Source organism: Anolis carolinensis, chromosome 4, assembly GCF_035594765.1.
Source record: "Anolis carolinensis isolate JA03-04 chromosome 4, rAnoCar3.1.pri, whole genome shotgun sequence".
Taxonomy (NCBI): domain Eukaryota; kingdom Metazoa; phylum Chordata; class Lepidosauria; order Squamata; family Dactyloidae; genus Anolis; species Anolis carolinensis.
The window spans coordinates 74,160,192-74,181,609 of record NC_085844.1 but is presented as its reverse complement, the minus strand read 5'-3'; the positions used below and the strand labels follow the sequence as shown (position 1 = coordinate 74,181,609).

Here is a 21,418-nt window from a genome sequence, read left to right as displayed (position 1 = left end):
ACTCCCTCAAAGCTCAATGGTTGTCTGGCAGCAGTGTCAGGGACAGCAATGGAAAGGTGACAGTCCAACGGAGTCAAACTGGTTTCAGCTCACTGGAGCATCTAGGCCCTGTGCAGCCTACATTTTTCAGAACAGACATAGAGAGTGTGGCTGAGTCTGGAGCCACTTACGAATATTGTTACTCCAGACTGACCCACTTTAGTCACAAAAACAGTGATACTTAAAACATTTCATATAGGAGATATTCTGCATTCATCATTTGTCCATTGGGATATTGTCATGCAGAGAACCATATTCTGGTTCTCAAAACAAATGCCAGATTTGAAGATGAGTAAATAAACATGCTATTTATGATCTAAACATGTGGGGGCTTTTCTTAAAAAAATAATGAGTATCTGGTTTATAGACAGCAATCTATTGCATTCACACATCTGCCAAACAGATGGCTGCCATTGTTATGTGACTGTGACAGTCACTTGCTGGAAGAAAAGCAAATTAATTTTCTTTCCTTTCTTTCGCCACTCCACACTCACAACTGAAGGCTGTGCAGGTAAAGGCATCTGTCTACCTGCGTGAGGTTCAGGTTGAATTAACTGAGATGACCAAACCTATACCCCCTCCCAGTTGCTAAAACAGCAAAAAAATAAATGTTTCTCTGCTGTTTAGGAAAATAGAAGCAAAAACAAACAATATTGTGGTAGTGCTTAGGGAGAACCAGGAGGTTTTGTCTTGATTATTTAGCAAAAGTGGGTGGGAAACGTGTTTGTTTTGTTTCTTGGTACAGGTTATTTTGATAGTTTAACATTGCTGCATGTTGTTCCTTGTTAAATACACACAGGTAATCTGGTACAAGTTTATTTTAAGAGCAGGAGCTAAGCAACAATTATAGAAAGGAGCATTTCAATGGGCTTTGCTCCTGCTTATGATCTCTGTTCCTTTCTCCTGTGCAGCTGAACTTAAGTAAAAAGGAGGTTGTGGGACTATAGGCTTTCAATTTGTTATTAATTGTCAAATATTCACACTAGAGATTATAGATAATCATGCTACTATGGTAACCAGTTGGGTTATTTAACTATTAAGGGCTGAATCCAGTTAGTAGAGAAATACAAAAATGCTAATATTTAAACATGTATAGATTCAATTGTTAGGACCAGCTAGAGTAGTAAACGCATTGAATGGATTGAGTTTCTTAAATCAACAGCTGTGTAAGTCCTGTTGATTCAATAAGTGTGCTTTAGCTGAAATTAACAACAGAATTTAGTACTAAACGTTAATGCACATGGAAGTATTAGGATCCCTTTGTATTTACTTCCTGAAATCTTTTGAAGTTCCTGCCAGCTATACTTTCCAGTTATTCTATTTTAACGAATTCTGACATTTCACTTAGCCTCTGTTCTGGTAACTCTTAGTTGAAGTCTTTTTTTGTAATGGTTTACATAGATAGAGGGAGGGGAAATGTCTATTTACATTTCAGTTTAAAATATTGCAGTCTCTAACAATCAAGTGCTGGCCTAAGTCCCCTAAATGGCTGAACAAAATCCATCTCAAGTTTTTGTGAATCAGAATGTGCAGTTCAAAAGGAAAACAGAGGCAGATGTCTCCCAGTTCTTCATATGGGCGAATAATTTTTGTAGCCTATTGCTCTAGTTCATTCTTTTAAAACCCTGGCTAATGGGTTTGTTATGGTTACGTCTCTATATAGAAGATACACTTAGTTTGAAACCGATAACTATTAGAAGTACTTTCCTTGGAACATAATGAAGAATTATCCATTCAGATCTGTTCCTAAAAGAAAATTACCATAAACTAATAACAGAAATCCTAACATTTCTGTGGTTTTTCTTCTCGTGTTCAGAGCAAGACTTCCCCTTCAAATTTTCATTGTAAGGCCTTCCTGTATCTACTCTGAGAGCGCAGCCCTGTGGCCGGGAGAGGGTTAACCTGCCTACATGGCTGAACCCTCAAAGAGATATATTACTCAAGGAGGGCTTTTTCACCACATAATAGTCACCACAATATAATAGTTGCACCCCCTTTTTTGCCAAAAGCGGGTGTGTGTGACTATTATGTGGCAAAATGCGGTAAGTTTACTTTTCAAGTCCAGTTCCAAAAATAGAGGAAGTCTCTTTTTATGGACTAACAGTTATGATGATAAGACCTCATTTTGTAGGGAAAGTGACAGTTCCAAAATTTATAGTTCATCTGCTTTGAACCAAAGGAGGCCTTTTCATTAATAGATGAAATACTGAAATGACCTTGAGCAATGAAAGGGAAAGACCCAAACAAATGAAAAAAATAGGGCAATTGCTTCACCTTGTTGTTAAATTGTGTTGATGTACCATGGTATTGCATAATTGTTTTTTCAAATAACCATCTCATTAACCATTTTATAATTAATGTACATTAGTTGTATCTATGATTGGCACTTTTTAAAAGTTGCATTTCTAACTCAGAAATGTGTTCATTTGGGAAGAGAAATATAGAGATCCAATTATACTCACTATGCAGTTTATTGGGGGGTCAATAAGACATAGACCCATACCAATCCCCTTCCTTAAACTCCAGGATTATTGTTCCTAGAGACCTCCTTTCTAAGGATGGATGCCCTTTATCAGGGATGAGTAATTCATACAAGTTCCTTTGGGCTGACTTGTGAAATGGTCATGGGAAACAGAAGAAGATAAAGGAGGAGGGAGGTAGGGAAGGAAGGTATTGCATATCAGATGCTATTCTTTCTATTGATGGCCTCAGTGACACCAAATAATTTTTGTAGTCTATTGCTCTGGCTGACCTCTAGAATCAAAGAAACATATCTATTACTAATGAGACCAAAGCCAATTACAAGCTCATCTTTGGTAATGATTATGAATTCTTCCTGCATATGGTGCTGATAAACTTTTTATTTCATTTTTTTTAAAAAATGTTGTGCAATGCTGTAGATACCGTGAACACGTTCTGCTGAATTGCTTATTAATTTAGAAAGATGAGCTGTGGTGTTACAGCTTTGTACTGGAATCTATTATAGAAGCGTGAAGCACCTCAATTAAACTTTTGTTACCATTCCCAAATAACTTACTAATCTGCAGCTAATACTCTCTAAATTATGTGGTGAATAAGTAAGGATGCACTTGGAGATTAGTAGAATTACTATAGAAATTTGATAGCTGCCATTTAAACCGAAATGATTGCATTCCTTTGTCAAGGACAGGTTTTTCAATTGTACAGTCATAGTGAGTGCATAATTTGCATAATGGCCAGCTCCAAGTTAGCGCTATCCCTCTGGATTTTAACAACCTGCATAAATTTGCCTGTGGAAAGAATTACCATTTTCAAGCCTGTATATGGTTGGGGGGGGGGGGCATATAATTGAGCTCCAGATTGAACTGTTTTTCTGGATGCTGTCAAAACGAAAGCTTAGTTGGAATGCAGACTTCAGTCTTTGGCATTTGTTTTCAGAGCGATGAGTTGTGCATTCAAACCACTTCCACCACATTTACATTGTCTACTTGTTTTTCTCCTTAAAATGCTAAATGAAAAAAGCCATGAGTGAAGCTTCCATAAATGTCTTGGGACATTCAGTTGCATGAAGAGAGAATAGGAAGGTTGCTTGTTGTCCCAATCCCAGCAGCTCTCCCCTGCAACTTTCAATGTGCTGGGACTCAAGATATGCAGTGATGGAACTGCTGTAGGCTCTTCCACTGTTCATATTAGCCTCTGTACATGGATGTGAAAAGGAATAAAATTCACCACTTTCCAAGGAATATTAACAAGGTGTACCAGTGGAGAGTCGGTGTCAAATCTGATGGGTTTTTCATGGATTTAAATTGCTGCAAGATGATAACTAGTATTCTGTTATAGAACTGACTGACTCTAATCTTTGTGAGTAGGAATGCCTGACAAGACATTTCTCCTGTGGATTTACTGAAAATGTGCAATAGCATAAGAACACTGTAGAAATACTAGTCATTGTTTCATTACTCCACAGCCTTTGCAGTCACTATCTTTAGCAGATTCCAAGTTGAAGACTGAAGTTACTATCATTATCAATGCTCTTGGCAGCAATACGTCTCTTACAAAAGTAGTTATTAGTGGGAATGGCATGGGAGACATGGGAGCAAAGATGTTAGCAAAAGCTCTTCAGATAAACACCAAACTCAGGTAATATAAACTTTATTTGCATATCTTCTTAACTTTAGTAGAGTTTCCTTGGGGGGGGGGGGGAGAGAAGGAGTTGGGGAAAGTATTTTTCAGAGGACTAATGGCAGGAAGGAATTGGAATCAGATGATGGATTTATTTTGAAGAAATCTGGAGCAGAATCAACATTGTACTAGTAGGACAACATAGATCAGGATGAGAACACACCACAGATCATGCTTTGTTAATTTGTAATTTTTATATTGTTTTAAATTAATGATTTAGTGTGATTATTTAATTGTTTTAAATCTTTGTCCTATCAATTGTTTTTGGTGTATTTTGTTTTTACTCAAATTGTTTTTTGCCTTGAAACTCATGATGGGAGAAAGGGGGGACATTGTTTAATTAATTAAATAGTTCAATGAATGCATACCATTGACCACATAAGATGGGATATATCTTTTCAAACTAAATTGCTCAGAACTTAAAACATGAAATATTTCTAAAGTAAGAATTCGCTGATCTGTTTTAAAATGTTCATCAGTGAATCTGTAATTTCTGCTTTCCCAACAGAACTGTTATATGGGACAAAAATAATATCACCGGCCAAGGCTTCCAGGACATAGCAGTAGCTCTAGAAAAGTAAGTTCAATTCACTTGTACATTGTAGGTATTACAAAAGTGTCTATATTTGGATTCAAGACAGTTCATGATAAAAATAGAAGTCAAACTATTGTATATTCTCTTTCCATTTCCCCCTCATCTGCCGATATATGGATGTTTAATTTCCTCAGGAAGAAACCTGATAGCTTCAATTAAGACATTTAGTCATTATAACCATCCTTATGACCAAAAACACCCCCTAAATTAAGCACAGGACTTGTTGGCTCTTTTTCTGTTCTCTCTCTGCCATCAGAAAAAAGCAGAAGACTTCTTTATTTAGGAAGGCCTTTGGTTCAGTCTCATAGACAAGTAGTTTTTAAAGGAGTGTCCTGAATTTTTATTTGTTAAATTGTATAAACTTTGTAGAGTTAAATAGAACTGCAGCTCCCGCAGTTTTACCGGAGGCGTTCAAATGCTTTCGTTGAAACTGAATTAATTTGAGACAAAGAAGAAAAATCCTGCTTTGTCCCGAATTAATTTGATACTCCATTAGACCTGCGTCTTCCTGAAAGACCCGGGTCTAATAGAGTATGGGACTACCTGGGAGTACCAAGAGGTCAGTTTGCACAGCCCAATTTGCTTCTTCAGGCCCCATGGACCTGGGGGAACAAAGAGGGAACCCACCGCTCCCCAAATCCCCCCTAAAACCTTTAAAATAAAAGAAAAACTTACCGGGCCACCATTAGGCCTCTCTGCATATTTCCTAGAACGTACCAGTGTAGCGCTAGGAAAATTTTTTAGGGGGGGGGGGGGCATGCAGAGAGGCATAATGGCGGCCCGGTATGTTTAGGTGTTATTTTAAAGGTTTTAGGAAGGGATTTGAGTTTGGGTTAGCCCCATTGTAGAGTGGTTGTTACCATGCTACAATGAGGACAATGGACAGGAAAGCATGCTTCTTTTGGGTATCCATGCAGACAGCAACACGAGAGAAAACGGATTACTTTAACCTGTTTTCTCCCACAATAAATTGCTTTCTGGAAGCGGCCTTAGATCTCATGCTGGGAGAAAGGAGGGAACTAACTAAATAAATAAATTGAATGAGCACTCCTCAAGTCATTTTCTGTCTTGGAGTCCCAGCTGTAATGTGCAAAACACTAAATTTGGAAGTCAGTCTTTTCTATCAACATGAGACAGAAAAGACTGTCCGATGGAACAAAATAAAATTTTATACAGTCTAATTCAGTGTTATTGGAAACATCTTTTTGTATCTTTCTTAGAATTATATTATATTGTTATTAAAGGTATTCATGCATTGTGTCTCAACCTGCCAGGGTCTCTAAGTTGATGCACAATGGTAAAATATTTCAATTGATATATGTATGAAAACTTTTAAAATCAAGCTAAAATCCTTAAAAATAATTTAAATTCATTCAAAATAGCCAACGTTGTTTCAAGAATCATATTACAATAATATTTGTAATTCCTTAAAAGTTCGGATTTAATAATATTGTTTAGCATGAATTCTTGCTCCTATAAATATAGATCCAATGAATTGGCAGCAAGAAAAGAAAAAAGATGGCAATTATATATTTAATTACATCATTGTGATTAATACTTTTTTTAAAAAAGCTCAGTCTATGATATTTATTTCTTATTGAAATCTGTATGCCATTATGAAATCCAGCAGAGTATCGCATTCTCTCATCTTAATTATTTTAGTTCAATAAGGAGTGATGTATTGACATTTCAGTTGCAAGACCAACAGTGTCAAGTCCAGCATCAGGATGAGATAATGCTAAGAAGACCAATGGTTGTGCATTGTGATTATGTCAACTTTCATAATGCATTTTCAAACAGTGCTAACGATTGGACAGGCCATGGGGAACTTCTTGTAACCCAAGGGAGAGGCTTCAAGCATAAAAATTAGAATCACATCAGTTAAAAATAAGTCAATAGGTAGTCAGCAAAAGGCTAGGATTCCTGTGGCTGACATTTAGTTAATAATGTCATGTATTAGTTAAACAAAGAAGAGCTGGCATTCTCAAAAAGCCTAATGAATTGTCAAATCAGTTCAGGACAGACTTGTATACAGTAAAACTGATTAAACAATTGCCACTGCATCTCACTGGATCTGACCTAGATGCTTGTTGATCCTCATAGAGCTACTGCTCTTTGATGTATCTACAGTGCACCTTGTGGCTGTATTCTGGCTGTGTAGGTAGGTTTAGGAGTTGGTTATGGACAAGTCTGAGCAATAGATCCCTTCATACTTTGATTCTTCAACTCTTAATAACAGAAGAGCTTTAAATATGGGTCTCATTACCTAGCAAGTATGCACATTTGAATGCTTAGCATATACAGCCCCCCCCCCCCCCCGTTACAAATATCCAACTTACAAACAACTCATAGTTAAGACAACAGGAAGTGAGATAAATCTACCCCCCAGAAGGGAAATTTACCACTGGAAGAGTTATCATGAGAAAAAAGTGTCTCCATTGAAGCTTTATCACCAATCCTTGTTTCCACAACTAGTCAAATTTTTCAAAATCCAATGATCACAGGGTCAGAAAATGAGGTGAAATCTTCTGAACAGGGGCACAGACAGCAAAACAAATATAAACCTTCCCTGTGATAGCCAAAACCTGTTTAACCCGCTGCACTGGTGCTTAGCGGGTTAAACCACTGAGCTGCTGAACTTGCTGAGGGTGGGCTCCCTCTGTTAGCCCCAGCTTCTGCCAACCTAGCCATTTGAAAACATGCAAATGTGAGTAGATGAATAGGTGCCCCTTCTAGAAAGGTAGCAGCGCTCCATGCAGTCATGCTGGCCACATGACCTTGGAGGTATTTACGAACAATGCCAGCTCTTCTGCTTAGAAATTGAGATGAGCACCACCCCCCAGAGTTGGATATGACTAGACTTAATGTGAGGGGGAAACCTTTACCTTTATATGTGTGTGTGTGTGTGTGTGTCTATTACTACCTTGGGGACTTGGCAATGCCCGGGTTATTAGAACAAGGCCTTGTTTGTTTTGGGATGTTAGGTAATATCACTGAAGTTTAGTCCAGACCCATTGTCAGCTGAGTTCAGGACTTTCTGGATAAGAGTGAGCTACAACTCCCAGATCCGAGGTCAGTCACCCCCAAACCAGGCCCATATTCACAGTTGGCCATGTTGGGTCTGTGTGCCAAATTTAGTCCAGATGTGGTGTCAGCTCGGTTCAGTGCTTTCTGGATGCAGATGAATTATACTGTAACTCCCAAAATAAAGGTCCATCCCACTAGCCCCTGCAGTATGTTCAGTTGGTCATGGGGTTTCTCTGTGCCAAGTTTGGTCCCAGTCCATTGTTGGTGAGAGTCACAGTATCAGTGAAGGTACTGCAAGTCCCATTATCTGTTGCAAGTTTGGTCCAGATCCATCGTTGGTTGGGTTAACAATATTTGGATGTAGGTCATTCTGGAGGAAAAACAGAACATCTAGGATGGAATTGTCCCCGCATGAAAGCCTTCACTTGGAGGGGGGCAGGGAATGATAGTGTTTGTGGAGGACACTGGCAGGTTTTAGGCTACATGTTCATGGCACTCACTATAACCTGCATGTCAGTAGAAGGAGGGCCATGGATGTCACCTGCCCAGTGGGAGCTATAGCTGTTTGTGGAGGCAGGAGGCTGTCTGTGTAAGTGGGCACCTCCTCCACATACACATTTTTGCACTTTTATTTTGTGTATAGATGTATGTAGGCTTTTGGCTGGAGGTACACTTTAAAAATGAACTTGTTCGAGCTTACATACAAATTCAACTTAAGAACAAACCTACAGAATCTATCATAACTTGGGGACTGCCTGTACTATGTAAATGGTGATGGGTAAAATATGTTCTGTTAATCAAGAAAAAATGAAGCAGCCTTGTGTTTGTGCTAAATATAAGTTTTCATGAAGCACTCGCACAATTTTGCAACTGGGCAAAAGTTCATCCATCTGATTAAACAATTTCCATGCCTCTGAAGTTGTCTGAGAACTCAACTATAAAGTCACTTAGTTGGCAGCCTGAAAGAAGCATATAAGCATCAGACAGGTCTTCTGAGAAAAAAGTCAGGAAGAAAATCTCTAAAGATTTTTCTTCTCCAAAACATCACAGCAGGGGGGGCATATTAATGGCAAGACAGCATGCAAATCAAGCTAGCTGCCTTCTCTTGCTAGTTAGTTGGACTGAAGAAAGGACAGTGTTATCTACTCCAAGTGAATCCAGTGGCAAACATTACTGAGAACTACCATGTGAAATGCCAACATCTTAAGTTGGGACAGTACAATAGAAGTTTCTTTGTTCAACAAAAGGAGGGTTAGCGTAAAAGGTCATCTTGATTCTTTAGTCTTGTACAGGAACATGAGAGATATTAGATCCCTGGAGATTGAAGTAGAAAGACTTCTATCTAATACAGTTTGGCTTGTTTTGTCTCAAACTAATTATTTCATGTTAAGTAAATCAGAAGAGCAGTGAGTAACTTTCCAGTTGTTTGTTGAACTGTAACTCCCATTATGCCTCACTTATGCTGGCTAAAACTGGTGGAGGTTGCAGTATAGAGGCAATGAGAGGGATTTGAGTTTTCTCTCTTTGTTCTCAAATGCTTGCAGATTTTATTCACATAACCAGTCCTTGCATGGCTGCTTTCTTTTCAGTAAATAGCTAGAGCAAAGAAATTGGAGCCAAAATGATACCATAGTATGGTAGCAGGGGGATTCAATTAGCCATTTTTATTATGGTTCTGACACTGTGCCTGGCATCTTATTAGTGGCATATATCTCGGGTAATGCTAACGTGTTCAATACTCCCTTGAGCAATAAGCCCATACTTCCTTCAAACTCACCTGTTTTGTTCTCCTGAAAGTAGGAGGATATTGGACGAACGGATTTTAAGCATATGTTTTATGTTTTATATTTTATACTGTATTTAATTGGTTGTAATACATTTTTATATGTTGTTGTTTTTAATGATGTGTCGGCATCGAATTGTTGCCAATTGTACACTGCCCTGAGTCCCTTCGGGTGAGAAGGGCGGGATAGAAATATTGGAAATAAATAAAATAAATAAATATTCCCATTGGAGAGCAGGGGCACTATAACCAGGCACACAGTTACAGTGTTATCATTCAGATCGTCTGATGGACCCCAAGTGCATATCAAAAGATGCCTTTGTTGTTGACCATCTGTAGAGAGGTAGCTGGGCACTCCACTTTTATTCCCTGTTCTTCACCAGCCACTAAATGGAGCTAGCGCAGGCATGGGCAAACTTCGTCCCTCTGGGCATTTTGGACTTCAATTCCTACAATTCCTAACAGCCAGTAGTCCAAATCACCTGGAGGGCCAAAGTTTGCCCATGCCTCATCTTGAGGGTCCAGTCAGAGACAGATTAGTAGTAAGTGACCTATTTCTCCATGGCATATCTCAGCCTGATGTGGTTCTTGTGCCTGCTATTGGCAATTGGATCTTTCCTCATATTTCAAATGTCAGGCACAAAGAGCTACATTTGGATTACACCAACGGTGACAGTATAACTGCCTGTTACACACACATTAGTCCCAGCCAGATCTTTCCTCCTACCCTAACTACAACCACACCTGGGCTGAAAATATGTCATGTCATTTGCATTCTTTTTGAAATCTAAACTATATTTGCTAATATATAACATTTTGCTTTTAATTAGGTCAGTTGGCATATTCAAAACACATTAATTAAGGAATTATTACAAATTGATTATCTTAATTTTCTGCTTCCCTGGTAAGAAATAAAGAAAATTAGGGAAGCTTTCAATCATTACAAGCGGGATTATTTTCAAAATTGCAATGAAAAACATCACATTCAAGTCTTTACCTAAAGAAATCTAGCACCCCTGGCACCAAGTATAATGTCTTAAAAAGTCAACTGGAGCAAAAGTTTCATTAGGCAAATGTGTGCACAGTGTTACACTTCTTAAAGCTTCCTTGGTGAGAATATTCCATGAAATCTGGATGGTATCGCGATGCACAGCTCCCTTCCCTAAATTCTCTATGAGCTATTTCTAGCCATCTGTCTGCCATTCAATATGCATTTTATATTATGTTGTAGCTGAAAGTAAAGGAGCACTGTAGTAATTTTACACCACTTTAACTATCATGGTTCAGTTCTATAAAATCATTGCAATTGAAGTTTGGTGAAAAACCAGCTCCCTTTGGTGGAGAAGGTGAAAGACTTTGTAAAATTCCAACTCCTAAAGCATTAAGTCATGGCAGTTAAACTGCTGTGAAACTGCATTAATTCTACAGTTTAGATGCATCTTGATCCCCAGAATCGAGGATTAAAAGATTTTGTGAGATAAAGATGCTATTGGACAAACTTGCTAATCTTGCTGTTGTGAAGGCAAAAATACTAAAAAATGTTCAGAGGGTATGCCTTTACGTGTGCTTGTACACATTTAAGTCTGAAAGACAAAAATAACAAATCCTTCACAATAGATTTGCATGGTAGATTGCAATTTGCAGCCTTTCATAATAGTGTAGAAACATAGTTATTAGTCACTGAATATATTGATCAGATAATGCTACTGTCATTAAGTTCATACAAAATGCTGACAATTTTTGTGAAAATAAAATTAGTATGTTTATATATAGCATAGAGGTACTAGCCTGATTGCTGTGCAGCCTCTGCATATTTACTTGAAAGTCCATTTTAAGGACGTTTGATTTCAAGAGATATTAAATACATTGTGTTTGTGCACCTTTATGGCGAATTAGGATTTTAATTTCTGAGAAGGACTCTAGTTATGGTTAAGAGGCACCATATATGTTTGCGTTACTTAGTCAAATGTTCTTAAATATAAGGTAGAATACAGTTGTCCAGTTTCATATCACAGCTTGGATCAAAGAATCACGATGTTGAACCAAGAAAATATGAAATGTGTTCCTTTCTGCTTATAATAATATAACAAAGTGTCTGCGCATCAAATAGCAAGATTAAGGAACTATCAAGTGCATTTAGCTGTATTAAATAAGTTTTCTACTTTTAATTTTATTACTTTTTTTCTTTTCTAAGGAATTATACCATAAGGTTCATGCCTATACCAGTGAATGATGCTTCTCAAGCACTTAAAACAAGTCCTGAGAAAACTGAAGAGGCACTTCAGAAGGTATTGCTCATAACATTAGGCAAACATGCCAATCTCTGTGCCAGAGGATAAATGGATATAAACTAGATATTATGGATGGGAATGCACGAGAAACAGTTGCAAGAGATTTCAGTCTTCCTGGGCATTCCATCTCAGTCCTCAGAACAGGGGTTTTTGAATAAAAAAGGAAGATTGGAAATAATGCCTTTGGAATTGGAACATATCCACAAATTCCAGTCTGTTGATAGTGGGTTGTACAGAGACACGTGTTTCCTGGCACCCAACACACATTAGAGTTATGTCTACTAATATTTATGTTACCAACAAAAGTGCTATGAATTCCCTTTGCATACTGCCCATAAATGATAAATCAGGTTTCCGGTGGTTTCCTGGCTTCTCATGTTGTAGGTACATGCTTACTGTGTTGCAGGAAACTGCATTGATTTCAATTAAATCTTTCAGATAATATGGTTAAAAACAGATGGAAATTGTAATAAAAATGAAAACTGTGATCCTGTACCATTTACTTGGCAGCAAGCTTTTTATAATGTAATGTTACTGACTTCTGAGTAGGCAGATACAAGATTGTGTTGAAACATGCAACTAATGTATAAATTGTGTGAAGTTCTGTGTTTTTCTTTCCATCATTTTGTGTGGGTGTGGATATATTTGCATGATTGCTCAGTTATGTAGAATCGTGACTAACATTGACTTCTGTACTTAGATAGAAAACTATTTGCTTCGCAATCATGAAACCCGGAAGTATCTGCAGGAGCAAGCCTATAGGCTGCAGCAGGGCATAGTCACTAGTACAACACAACAGGTGAGCTGCCTTTTTGAAATTAACACAGTTTTCATTGGGTTGGATAAAAGAAATCAATGTCAATGGAAGATATTTCACAGAATCCCAGAACAGGCATAAAATGGAGATTATTTTCATGGATTTTTTCCAAGCATAACTCTGACTCATTTCTCAATGCATTATGAGAACCAAAATGAATGTACTGAGAAAAGCATGCTTGGGCATTAATGCTTTTCATTCATTGTCCATTCATGCAAGTAAGCGATCCTTTAAGCTCAGCAACCTGTACTCTTAGCAGCCAATTCCTGTCCTAAAATAATGGAATATTTATAGCTGTATGAAGCTATCGCTGTATGAAGCAAATAGGTATGATGATGAGTTGAATGGGGGATGGAGGAGTTGAAACCTAAGTGGAATTCAGTTCTCATAGTTCTGGATCCATCCATTCATTTGTTACATTTTGTGAAGAATATTAAATGCAGGGTTAAGGATCAAGAGTAAAGAACATCAAGAGACTATGCTTAGTGAGTTGAATTGTTGCACAATTAAGGGAGATTAAGGGAGATAATGTATAAGATTTGGTATTTGAAAATGGAAAGGGGGAATGAAAATATCCATTTGCAGTTTGGTAGGATGCATTCTACTTTAATTCTACCCCAGATAATCTAAGAAGTAATCAAAGCATTCATTCTCTGACATTATCCAGTCTGTTATTCCCAATTAGAATTGTCATTTACCATGTGAGCTCTGGATAATGAAAATAATGCATCTAATGGGCACCAGAATAGTGAAGATACCACTGAGGTGCAGCAGTATTCCAAGGAAGTACCTCTCATAGCCAACTTATTCAAAGGCTCCTCCATCCTAAAAGCTCCAAGTGCATCCTTTTTTCCCAATGAGCCTGTTATAATGTTATGTGTTTAATCTTGTGATTGTCTATTGAAGGGCTGAATAAACATCAGCTAGATAAATACATTTTTAAAGTCTTCACATTATTAATTCCTCCATATTTGTGTAGACACTTGCCTCCAAAAAAAACCTAGCACTTCATTGCTATGTTACTCTCACATGTCACAAACTGCCTAATGTTCTGTTGGCTTCCCACTTGGTTGCTGTATAGATGATTGACAGAATATGTGTCAAAGTACAAGACCATCTGAACTCCTTAAGAAACTGTGGCATTGACACAATACAAGAAGATGTGAAATCAGCAGAAAGGCTTATGAAAGATGCTAAAAATTCCAAAACAGTAAGTGATATCCCTGATGAACTGACCCTACTAAAATAGGTAATATTAAGATTAAAACTTTACTTTTAGGCATTTAATTAATTAATACATATTATTTAGAATTATTAATTCTGGCTGTCACATTAAATTACTGCTTTTTTTTTACAGTTATTACCAAATCTGTATCATCTTGGTGGAGCTTCATGGGCAGGAGCAAATGGCTCTTTACCTAACCCAATTCAGGAGACACTAGATTCAATGGCTGGGGAAGTCACCAGGGTTGTTGATGACCAGCTCAAGGTAATAACTAATAAAGAGGTTTGAAAAAAAATATGGCAAGTGTCCTAAAGAGGCAGGAAACCATCTTAGTTGTTTCAGCTACAGTTTAAGATGAGATACTGCAAGTGGAACCTAACCTTTGGTCATTATCACCACTGTTGTTCACATATTGTTCCCTTCTGGGCCCAACTGACATAATATCAAGGATATGTGATTAGGCAGCTATGGCTAGGGCAAGGATTAGAGTTAGAAATCTCTGAAGCAGTAATGCAATTAATGGGATAAAGACCCAATCCAGTATCCCAACATTGTTGGCCTGCGATTGAAGTTAAAAACAGGAAAGTAGCAAACCATTCGCTACCTAAAAATTGGTAAGAATCCCTGGTATAGAAACAAGATACTAACAAGCTAAGGGAAAATCTACCACAACATATTAAATGAGATTCCAGCAAAGTCTCTTGACAAAAGAAGTGTTTGAAGAAGTATATTGTTGTTGCTTGTTATTGTTGTTGTGTGACTTCAAGGCCTTTATGACTTACAGCAACCTTGAGGTGAAGTTATAGTGTTTTCTTTGCAAGATTTATTCAGAGTGGTTTCACCGTTGCCTTCCACTGAGGCCAAAAAAGTGTGGCTTGTCCAGTGGGTTTCCATGGTTGGGCAGGGATCAAGTCCAGGTCTCAAGCCATTAAATCACTCTACCACACTGGCTTAGGAGAACATTAGAATAAGTTCATAGTGCACTTGAACATCTTAAAGAATAAATCATATAAGAATTGTTTATTAAATAGCAAACTTTTCATAGGGATTTCAGGAATAACCTTGCTCACTTTTATTTACTGTTCTCTCTAATGGTCTGGTTCTTGTAAACCAAAGAGAGGAATGATGCAACTCTCTGAATTGGTGATGCTGGAGCTGCTGGGGCTAGGCTTCCAATGCCATTTGGAGGGCCACATATTTTCACCTTTGCCTTAAGTGACATGGAAGGTTACAGTTTTCCAGAACAGATATAAATAATCTGTTCTTTGAGTCTTCTTGTGGAGAGAAAACTAGGGGTATAAATGAACATCATCATAATGAATAAGAGTATCATTCTACCCCACTAGGTTCCAGAGCAGTGATTCTCAACCTATGGGTCCCCAGGTGTTTTTGGCCCACGACTCCCAGAAATCCCAGCCAGTTTACCAGCTGTTAGGATTTCTGGAAGTTGAAGGTCAAAACATTTGGGGACCCACAGGTTGAGAAGCACTGATCCAGAGCAATTTCTAAAAATGTCTGGCATTTTGGGGTTGTTGTTTTTTACCAGCAGGAATATCTCTATGATAGCATAATCACTATGCATGACAGCATTATAATTTCCCCCACAGTGTATTCTGCTTCCAGCTGTGTCCTGTATTGATATATTTGTGAACTTAGCAGCAGCTCTAAAACTACAAATTGAACCTCTGATCATGTGAAACAAAAAGAAAATGTTTCAATCAGTGAGACGATAATAAAAATCTAGAGAAATACCACATGACTAATTATTTTGTTGAATTAGAGAAGTTAATGAGCAGGAAAATATTTAAATTTGGATAGTGTTAAGTTTCTCTTTCTTTTATATGAAGACTTTGCTTATCAGTTTTAGTCAAATGTCAGAGTATTAAAGAGCCAAAGAAATAAAGTTTGCCAACTGTATGTATTAAAGTTTGAGAATAAGTCAATCGTATAATTACTCACATCAGAACCAACCAAGATATTGAGCCATAGTTTGAAGATCATTGAATAACTTAGGTGTGTTTGTTTGAACTATGAAATTATGATTAATTATGGGTTTCAAAATTTTAAATTCTGCTCTCATTGGGAAAGCTGGCTAATACCTTAGTCCAAGCCAAGATATACTCATATAGGCATCCCTATAGCATTGGAGGATCCTCCTGTTTTCACATTATTTCAAATGGCAGGAGCAAAAACACACAGCAACCCAGTGATTTTAACCATTAAGGCCTTCGACAACACAACAAACTAACTGACTGGGTTAGGCCACCATGGTCAGCCAGACATTTTGAGGAATGTGACTTACTATGAAAAAGGCAGCAATAGCTTTGGATACTCTATGAGTATTCCAACTGCATCTTGAAATGGATAAGCAAACCATGGACTTTCTGTTTAAAATTTCTTTACTTTGACATCTGAACCAATCATTCTTTCGTGTCTCCTGCCTGATAGGCCAAGAAGTAGAAAAAGAATAAACAATGAGAAATTTTTCCTGTGACTTTTCAGGGGAAAGGAAAGCCAAACTGGGGTTCAGATCATACAGTAAACAAACCACATACAGGAACTCACTAGTTAGTTTAACTGTTCTGCTTGCAATAAATCTGGTTTACAACAAGGTCTGAATGCAGCCCTTAACCCATGTGCCATCATAAGAAAAGCCAGGGGGTAGTTTAAACTCTCTGTGGCTTTATATTTTGTCATGGGTTTTATGTCTACTGTTTTACAGTTTTTTATTGTAATCTCTATGATGTTTTGTACAACACCCAGAAGCATTGTGATGAACATAAAAAACAATAATATACCAAATGCATACAATATGAACTTCTAGTTTTTTAAATTGTGGCCATTCAAGTTGGAAGAGTCAATAGTAAGGGAGTGTGAGAATTTTAGTCAAAAATATCTTGAGGTCCAAATGCTCACTGGTCTTTTGCTAATGAAAATCACAAAGTGTGGAAACAGGGATGGTCATTCACCATTCTCCTGGCTCCACAACTGAAATGCAAACAATGGTTGGATTTTTCTGACTGCATAAATAATCTGGAGATTGGCCAATGAGGAGTTTTTACTCATTTCCCAGATCCAGCAGCCTGCAAAGATTTTTTAATATAAATGTAGACATTTTCCCCGAAATTCAGTCCTGGAGACTTAAGTACATTTAGCATAGAAACAGAATAGTTACTCTCAGAGCATGATCAATATTTTAAGAATTTTAGCTCTATCTTTATTTGCTAACATCTGTGAGCTAAAATTACTGCTTAAAGAAAATGGACTGGGCCCAAATGTGTTAACTTTTTATGTGAAAGACGTTTTTGGAAAGTTATTTTTAAATCTTCCATTAAACTTTCATATGTTTGTACCGTGAAAATACATTTCTGTTGCAGTTTCCATTTTACCATAATCCAGTATCTAATAAATTTGCAAACGTTTAAAGTACTCAGACCTACAGTACTGAGCTGTTCCCCTTTATTTAATCAGAATTAGGGCATTGAAGAGCTTGAAATCATAGAAACAAAGTCAATAAGTGAAATCTTTTCTTTATTGCTAAATTTTAAGAATGCAGACATAATGCAATCTGATTAACTTAGATTTGTTATTTTGGAACACTTCTTTAAAAAGGAAAAGACCACATTTAATTCAATAAATGTGTATTTCTATTTTGTTGATTTTCACAATTCATCCCTGCTGATATCCTGTGAAATGCATTTTGTGAATGCGACCACAAATAAAAACCTATCCAGAAATTTACTAAAGTTTTTGCCAGTACTACGCTGGCAATTTCAAAAACAAATTTCTGTGAATCGATCCAGAGATACATTTCTAGCTGAAAGACAGACATGTGATTTGGCATTTAGTTTGGTAAATCTTTGTAATGTGCTAATTTTAGCATTGTTTCATTAGTCCTAAGCATAAAAGTCCTGCATACAGTGTTATGGATGAAATGATGCCATGGCATATATATCAAAAGTGTTTTCTTCCACTTTGTGCTACAGACACTACTTGAATCTATGGTGGATGCTGCTGAAAACCTTTGTCCAAGTGCAATGAAAAAAGCAAACATAAGGCAAGATTTGATTGAGGCATGCACAGAAAAGATTTCTATTCCACGGACCTTTGTAAAAAATGTTCTCCTAGAGCAGTCTGGTATTGATATCCTTAATAAAATCAGGTGAGTCCATTTGCTTTCTCCTCTTATCTTGAAAACTAGGCACAAAAACCTACATTGTACTCTGGAACACAAAACATTGAATAATACTGTCCCAATCACAAAATGTATTCACATCCTAAGGCACATGTGTCAAAGTACAGACCTGCTGGCTAAATCCGGACCACCATGTCATTTTACGTGACCCTCCAGATGCTGGACTACACCTCCTGTATTTCTCATCATTAGACATCATGACTAGCACTGATGGAATTTGTGAAATAGTAACATCTGGAAGGCTGCAGTTTGTTCTGTATAGTCAGAAAAGTTGTTTTGAATTTAGATACAAGGCTTGTGTATATGATGTCCGTCAATCTTTCCCCAGCCTCAGCGCCACAACTGATGTTGGATTGCAGTTCCCATTTATCTCCAAGATATATAATCAAAGTGCTGGAAGTTGTTCAGTAACATCTGGGAACCCAAGTTGGTAAAAACTAAAGAGCACCAACCATTATGAAAAAAACCCATTGTTGGGCCATCCATGGATTCAATTACTTTTTGAAGGCAACCATAAGGCTGACATAGCCCTTGATTAAAATGAATTTGACATTCCTGTTCTAAGGGAAATACAAGTGTTGGCATACACTACCTTCCCTTCCCTTGGTGCCCTCAGAAAGTAGCATGGGGGGGGGGGGGAGATACCAGCACTGTGGAGTGCAGATGTTTGAGCCTGTTGCAATTATTAATTTATGTCTCATCTCCAGCATAAACATCCTAATACATACACTGGTTTCTTGCATCTCCAGTACAGTTTGTTGAGTTGAATGCTTTGCCAAAACAGGACGTGCTTTAAACATATGTTCTAGTGTTTATAGATTATTTATAGAAATATATGAAATGGGTTGCACATTACATTGTAAAAAAAAGGATTTGTAAACATATAATGGTGGCTCTATGGAAATAACAAATTAGTTTCATTGTGGCAAATATTTATTCATGGTTGGGAGACCATGAGGCAATACTAGAAATCTCTTAAGTAAGGCAAGGAAATAATCCTGCCTGAAGCCCTGGGGTACCATGGCCAGAAAGGATTGATAGTATTAGGATATATAGAAAAATAGTCTGTATTCCTAAGTTTGTTAACTTTTGTACCAAACAACCAAATTTGTAAAGCATGGCAAGATTTTCTTATGTGAATTAATGTTGCTATTCTCACTGCAAATTTCCCCACAGTGAAGTGAAGCTGACAGTTGCCTCATTTCTCTCAGATCGAGTAGTAGATGAGATTCTTGATGCCCTGTCACTTTGCCACCATAAACTGGTAAGTATTTATCTGGGACTTAGTTTTTCAAGATATTTTATTAACTTAGCATGATGTTCTTGCTCTGCATCATTCACTTGCATAAGGACTTCCAAATATACATCCACTTCTTTGTGACCTTACTGACAACAAGAGTTGCCCCAATGGACTCTTCATATATATAATAGGTAAAATATCCGTATTACAGTGTTTATATTGACAGTGATAGTGTAGGAGGGTTAATTTATTTAATTATTTCATGTATGTGTTGCCTTTTTTACAGAACCCAAGGTGCTTCACAAAAGAATCACTTAAAACCTGAACAATACATTTTTAGATCCAAAATCAAAAACATTATAAAGCATGTAAACAATAAAATAAGACCTCCATATCAAGTCTTCCCACAAGCAGTTACCAAGGATCCTCTGGATCTGCACGTTGTGGATCTGCAGTTTTCACTGGTTGCAGATTGTCACGTCCTATAACATAAAATGGCAACAGTATCAACATCGGCACCATTTAATGATATGGAATGCATATGTGGGGGAAGATCTTGGAACTGAATCCCCGCAGAGCCAAAGGGCCCACTGTACTCATTTAAGCAGAAATGTATGTGCTTGCTGGAAAAAGAAAGAAGGGAGAAAGCGAGCTTTAAGAGGGGAGGGGGGAGAAGTGTCCATGTTGGTTTTGATAGGTTTCTCAGCTTTCAGTGCTATCAATCATGTTATTTTTATGGATTATCTAGTTACAGTATGACTCAAAAATAACATTTCATAGTGATTCTGATTATTTTTGGAGTGATAGTTTGAAAAGATTATGGGCCACTGGATTATGGCAGTGGTGCATCTTTTTTCTGCCAAAGGCCTTATGAGTAATTATTGGGCCCCATGCTGGTGAAGGGCTGGCTCAAGCTAGCTACATATGGCAACTTCCAAAAGTAATTGAGCCCATATTTTCTCCATGTGTCTTTCTTTAACTCTTCTCTGAATTTTTCTCTCATTCTCTGTCTCTTTCTACTCCTAACAAGTAAACTACTGGGGAAAGAAAAGGCCTTATTGGCAGAGAGTTGACCTTGCAAAGGGTTTCTGAGGTTTGGAATTTATTCAGAAGTTAAGGCAAGACTGAGGGCTGCAGGTTTCCAAATCCAATCTGTGATATCCTTTCACATTCAAATTTCCTTCCATTCTATTTGTCATTAAAAAAAAACTACTGTGAGGAATTGGTCAAAATTTGTGAGTTCAGTTTAATGTTCTGATAACACCCAGCATTATTTGGGTTTTTCCCCTTAAAATCAAAGGAAGCGCCATGTCTGATATCATTAATTGATTGGATGTAGGAGAAAACTCCAGACTTGATGCAAATGGTCTTGGTTGGTTGAAAGATAAATTAGGGGATTGGGATTCTGTCCGTATTAAATGTATTTATATTCCTCTTGAAGACTTTATTGTTTAGTATTGTTCTTAGATTTGGCCCTAAAACTAAGTACTCAGGGTTTGTATTATTCAGAAGCGTGCATCCTGGGTGTGATAGACCAAAAAAGTAACTAAAAATATTTCCAAACCTTGCACTTTGGTAAGGTACTTAAAACTACTTTTCACCAGTGTTTCCCCATTTTATTTTATTACAAAGGTTACTTTGTTACAGTGTTAACCTTTCTTTCAGGCTGATCATTTGACAAGGCGAGGCAAACCATTACCTCACCAAGAATCATTAGACATTGAGCTGGCAGAGGAAAGACCTACAAAAAGATCTGTTATCACAGTTGAGGAGCTGACTGAAATAGAACGCTTGGAAGACTTAGACACATGCATGGTAAGACACCTTTAGCCCTTGCCCACAAATGATCCTCTTGTCCATTTATATTTTTAAAATTGTGTAAGTCAGTGCCTGTCATGTCCATAGCATTTATTAAAAAAGAGTACTGCCGACAAAGGAAGAAAGAACTTTTTTTCCTTTTCACTTTATCTCTTTTATCTTTTCATGCTGTGAGGCTGCCTCTTCCAGCTATGACTGCTGGTAGAAAGGGCTTCACTACTTCAATG

General features: G+C 37.4%; 1 protein-coding gene across 2 annotated transcripts in view; it reads left to right on the top strand.

Moving 5' to 3' along the window:
• The window catches only part of carmil1 (capping protein regulator and myosin 1 linker 1), a 198,087-nt gene that overhangs the window by 133,823 nt on the left and 42,846 nt on the right, over window positions 1-21,418 (top strand). For both annotated transcript variants that reach the window (XM_062980635.1, XM_008108781.2), the window contains exons 21-29: window positions 3,986-4,158; window positions 4,709-4,777; window positions 11,800-11,893; window positions 12,597-12,695; window positions 13,795-13,923; window positions 14,071-14,202; window positions 17,925-18,100; window positions 19,310-19,397; window positions 21,039-21,188. In XM_062980635.1, coding sequence (XP_062836705.1) covers window positions 3,986-4,158; window positions 4,709-4,777; window positions 11,800-11,893; window positions 12,597-12,695; window positions 13,795-13,923; window positions 14,071-14,202; window positions 17,925-18,100; window positions 19,310-19,397; window positions 21,039-21,188 — 1,110 coding nt within the window. The remainder of the gene's footprint in view (window positions 1-3,985; window positions 4,159-4,708; window positions 4,778-11,799; window positions 11,894-12,596; window positions 12,696-13,794; window positions 13,924-14,070; window positions 14,203-17,924; window positions 18,101-19,309; window positions 19,398-21,038; window positions 21,189-21,418) is intronic.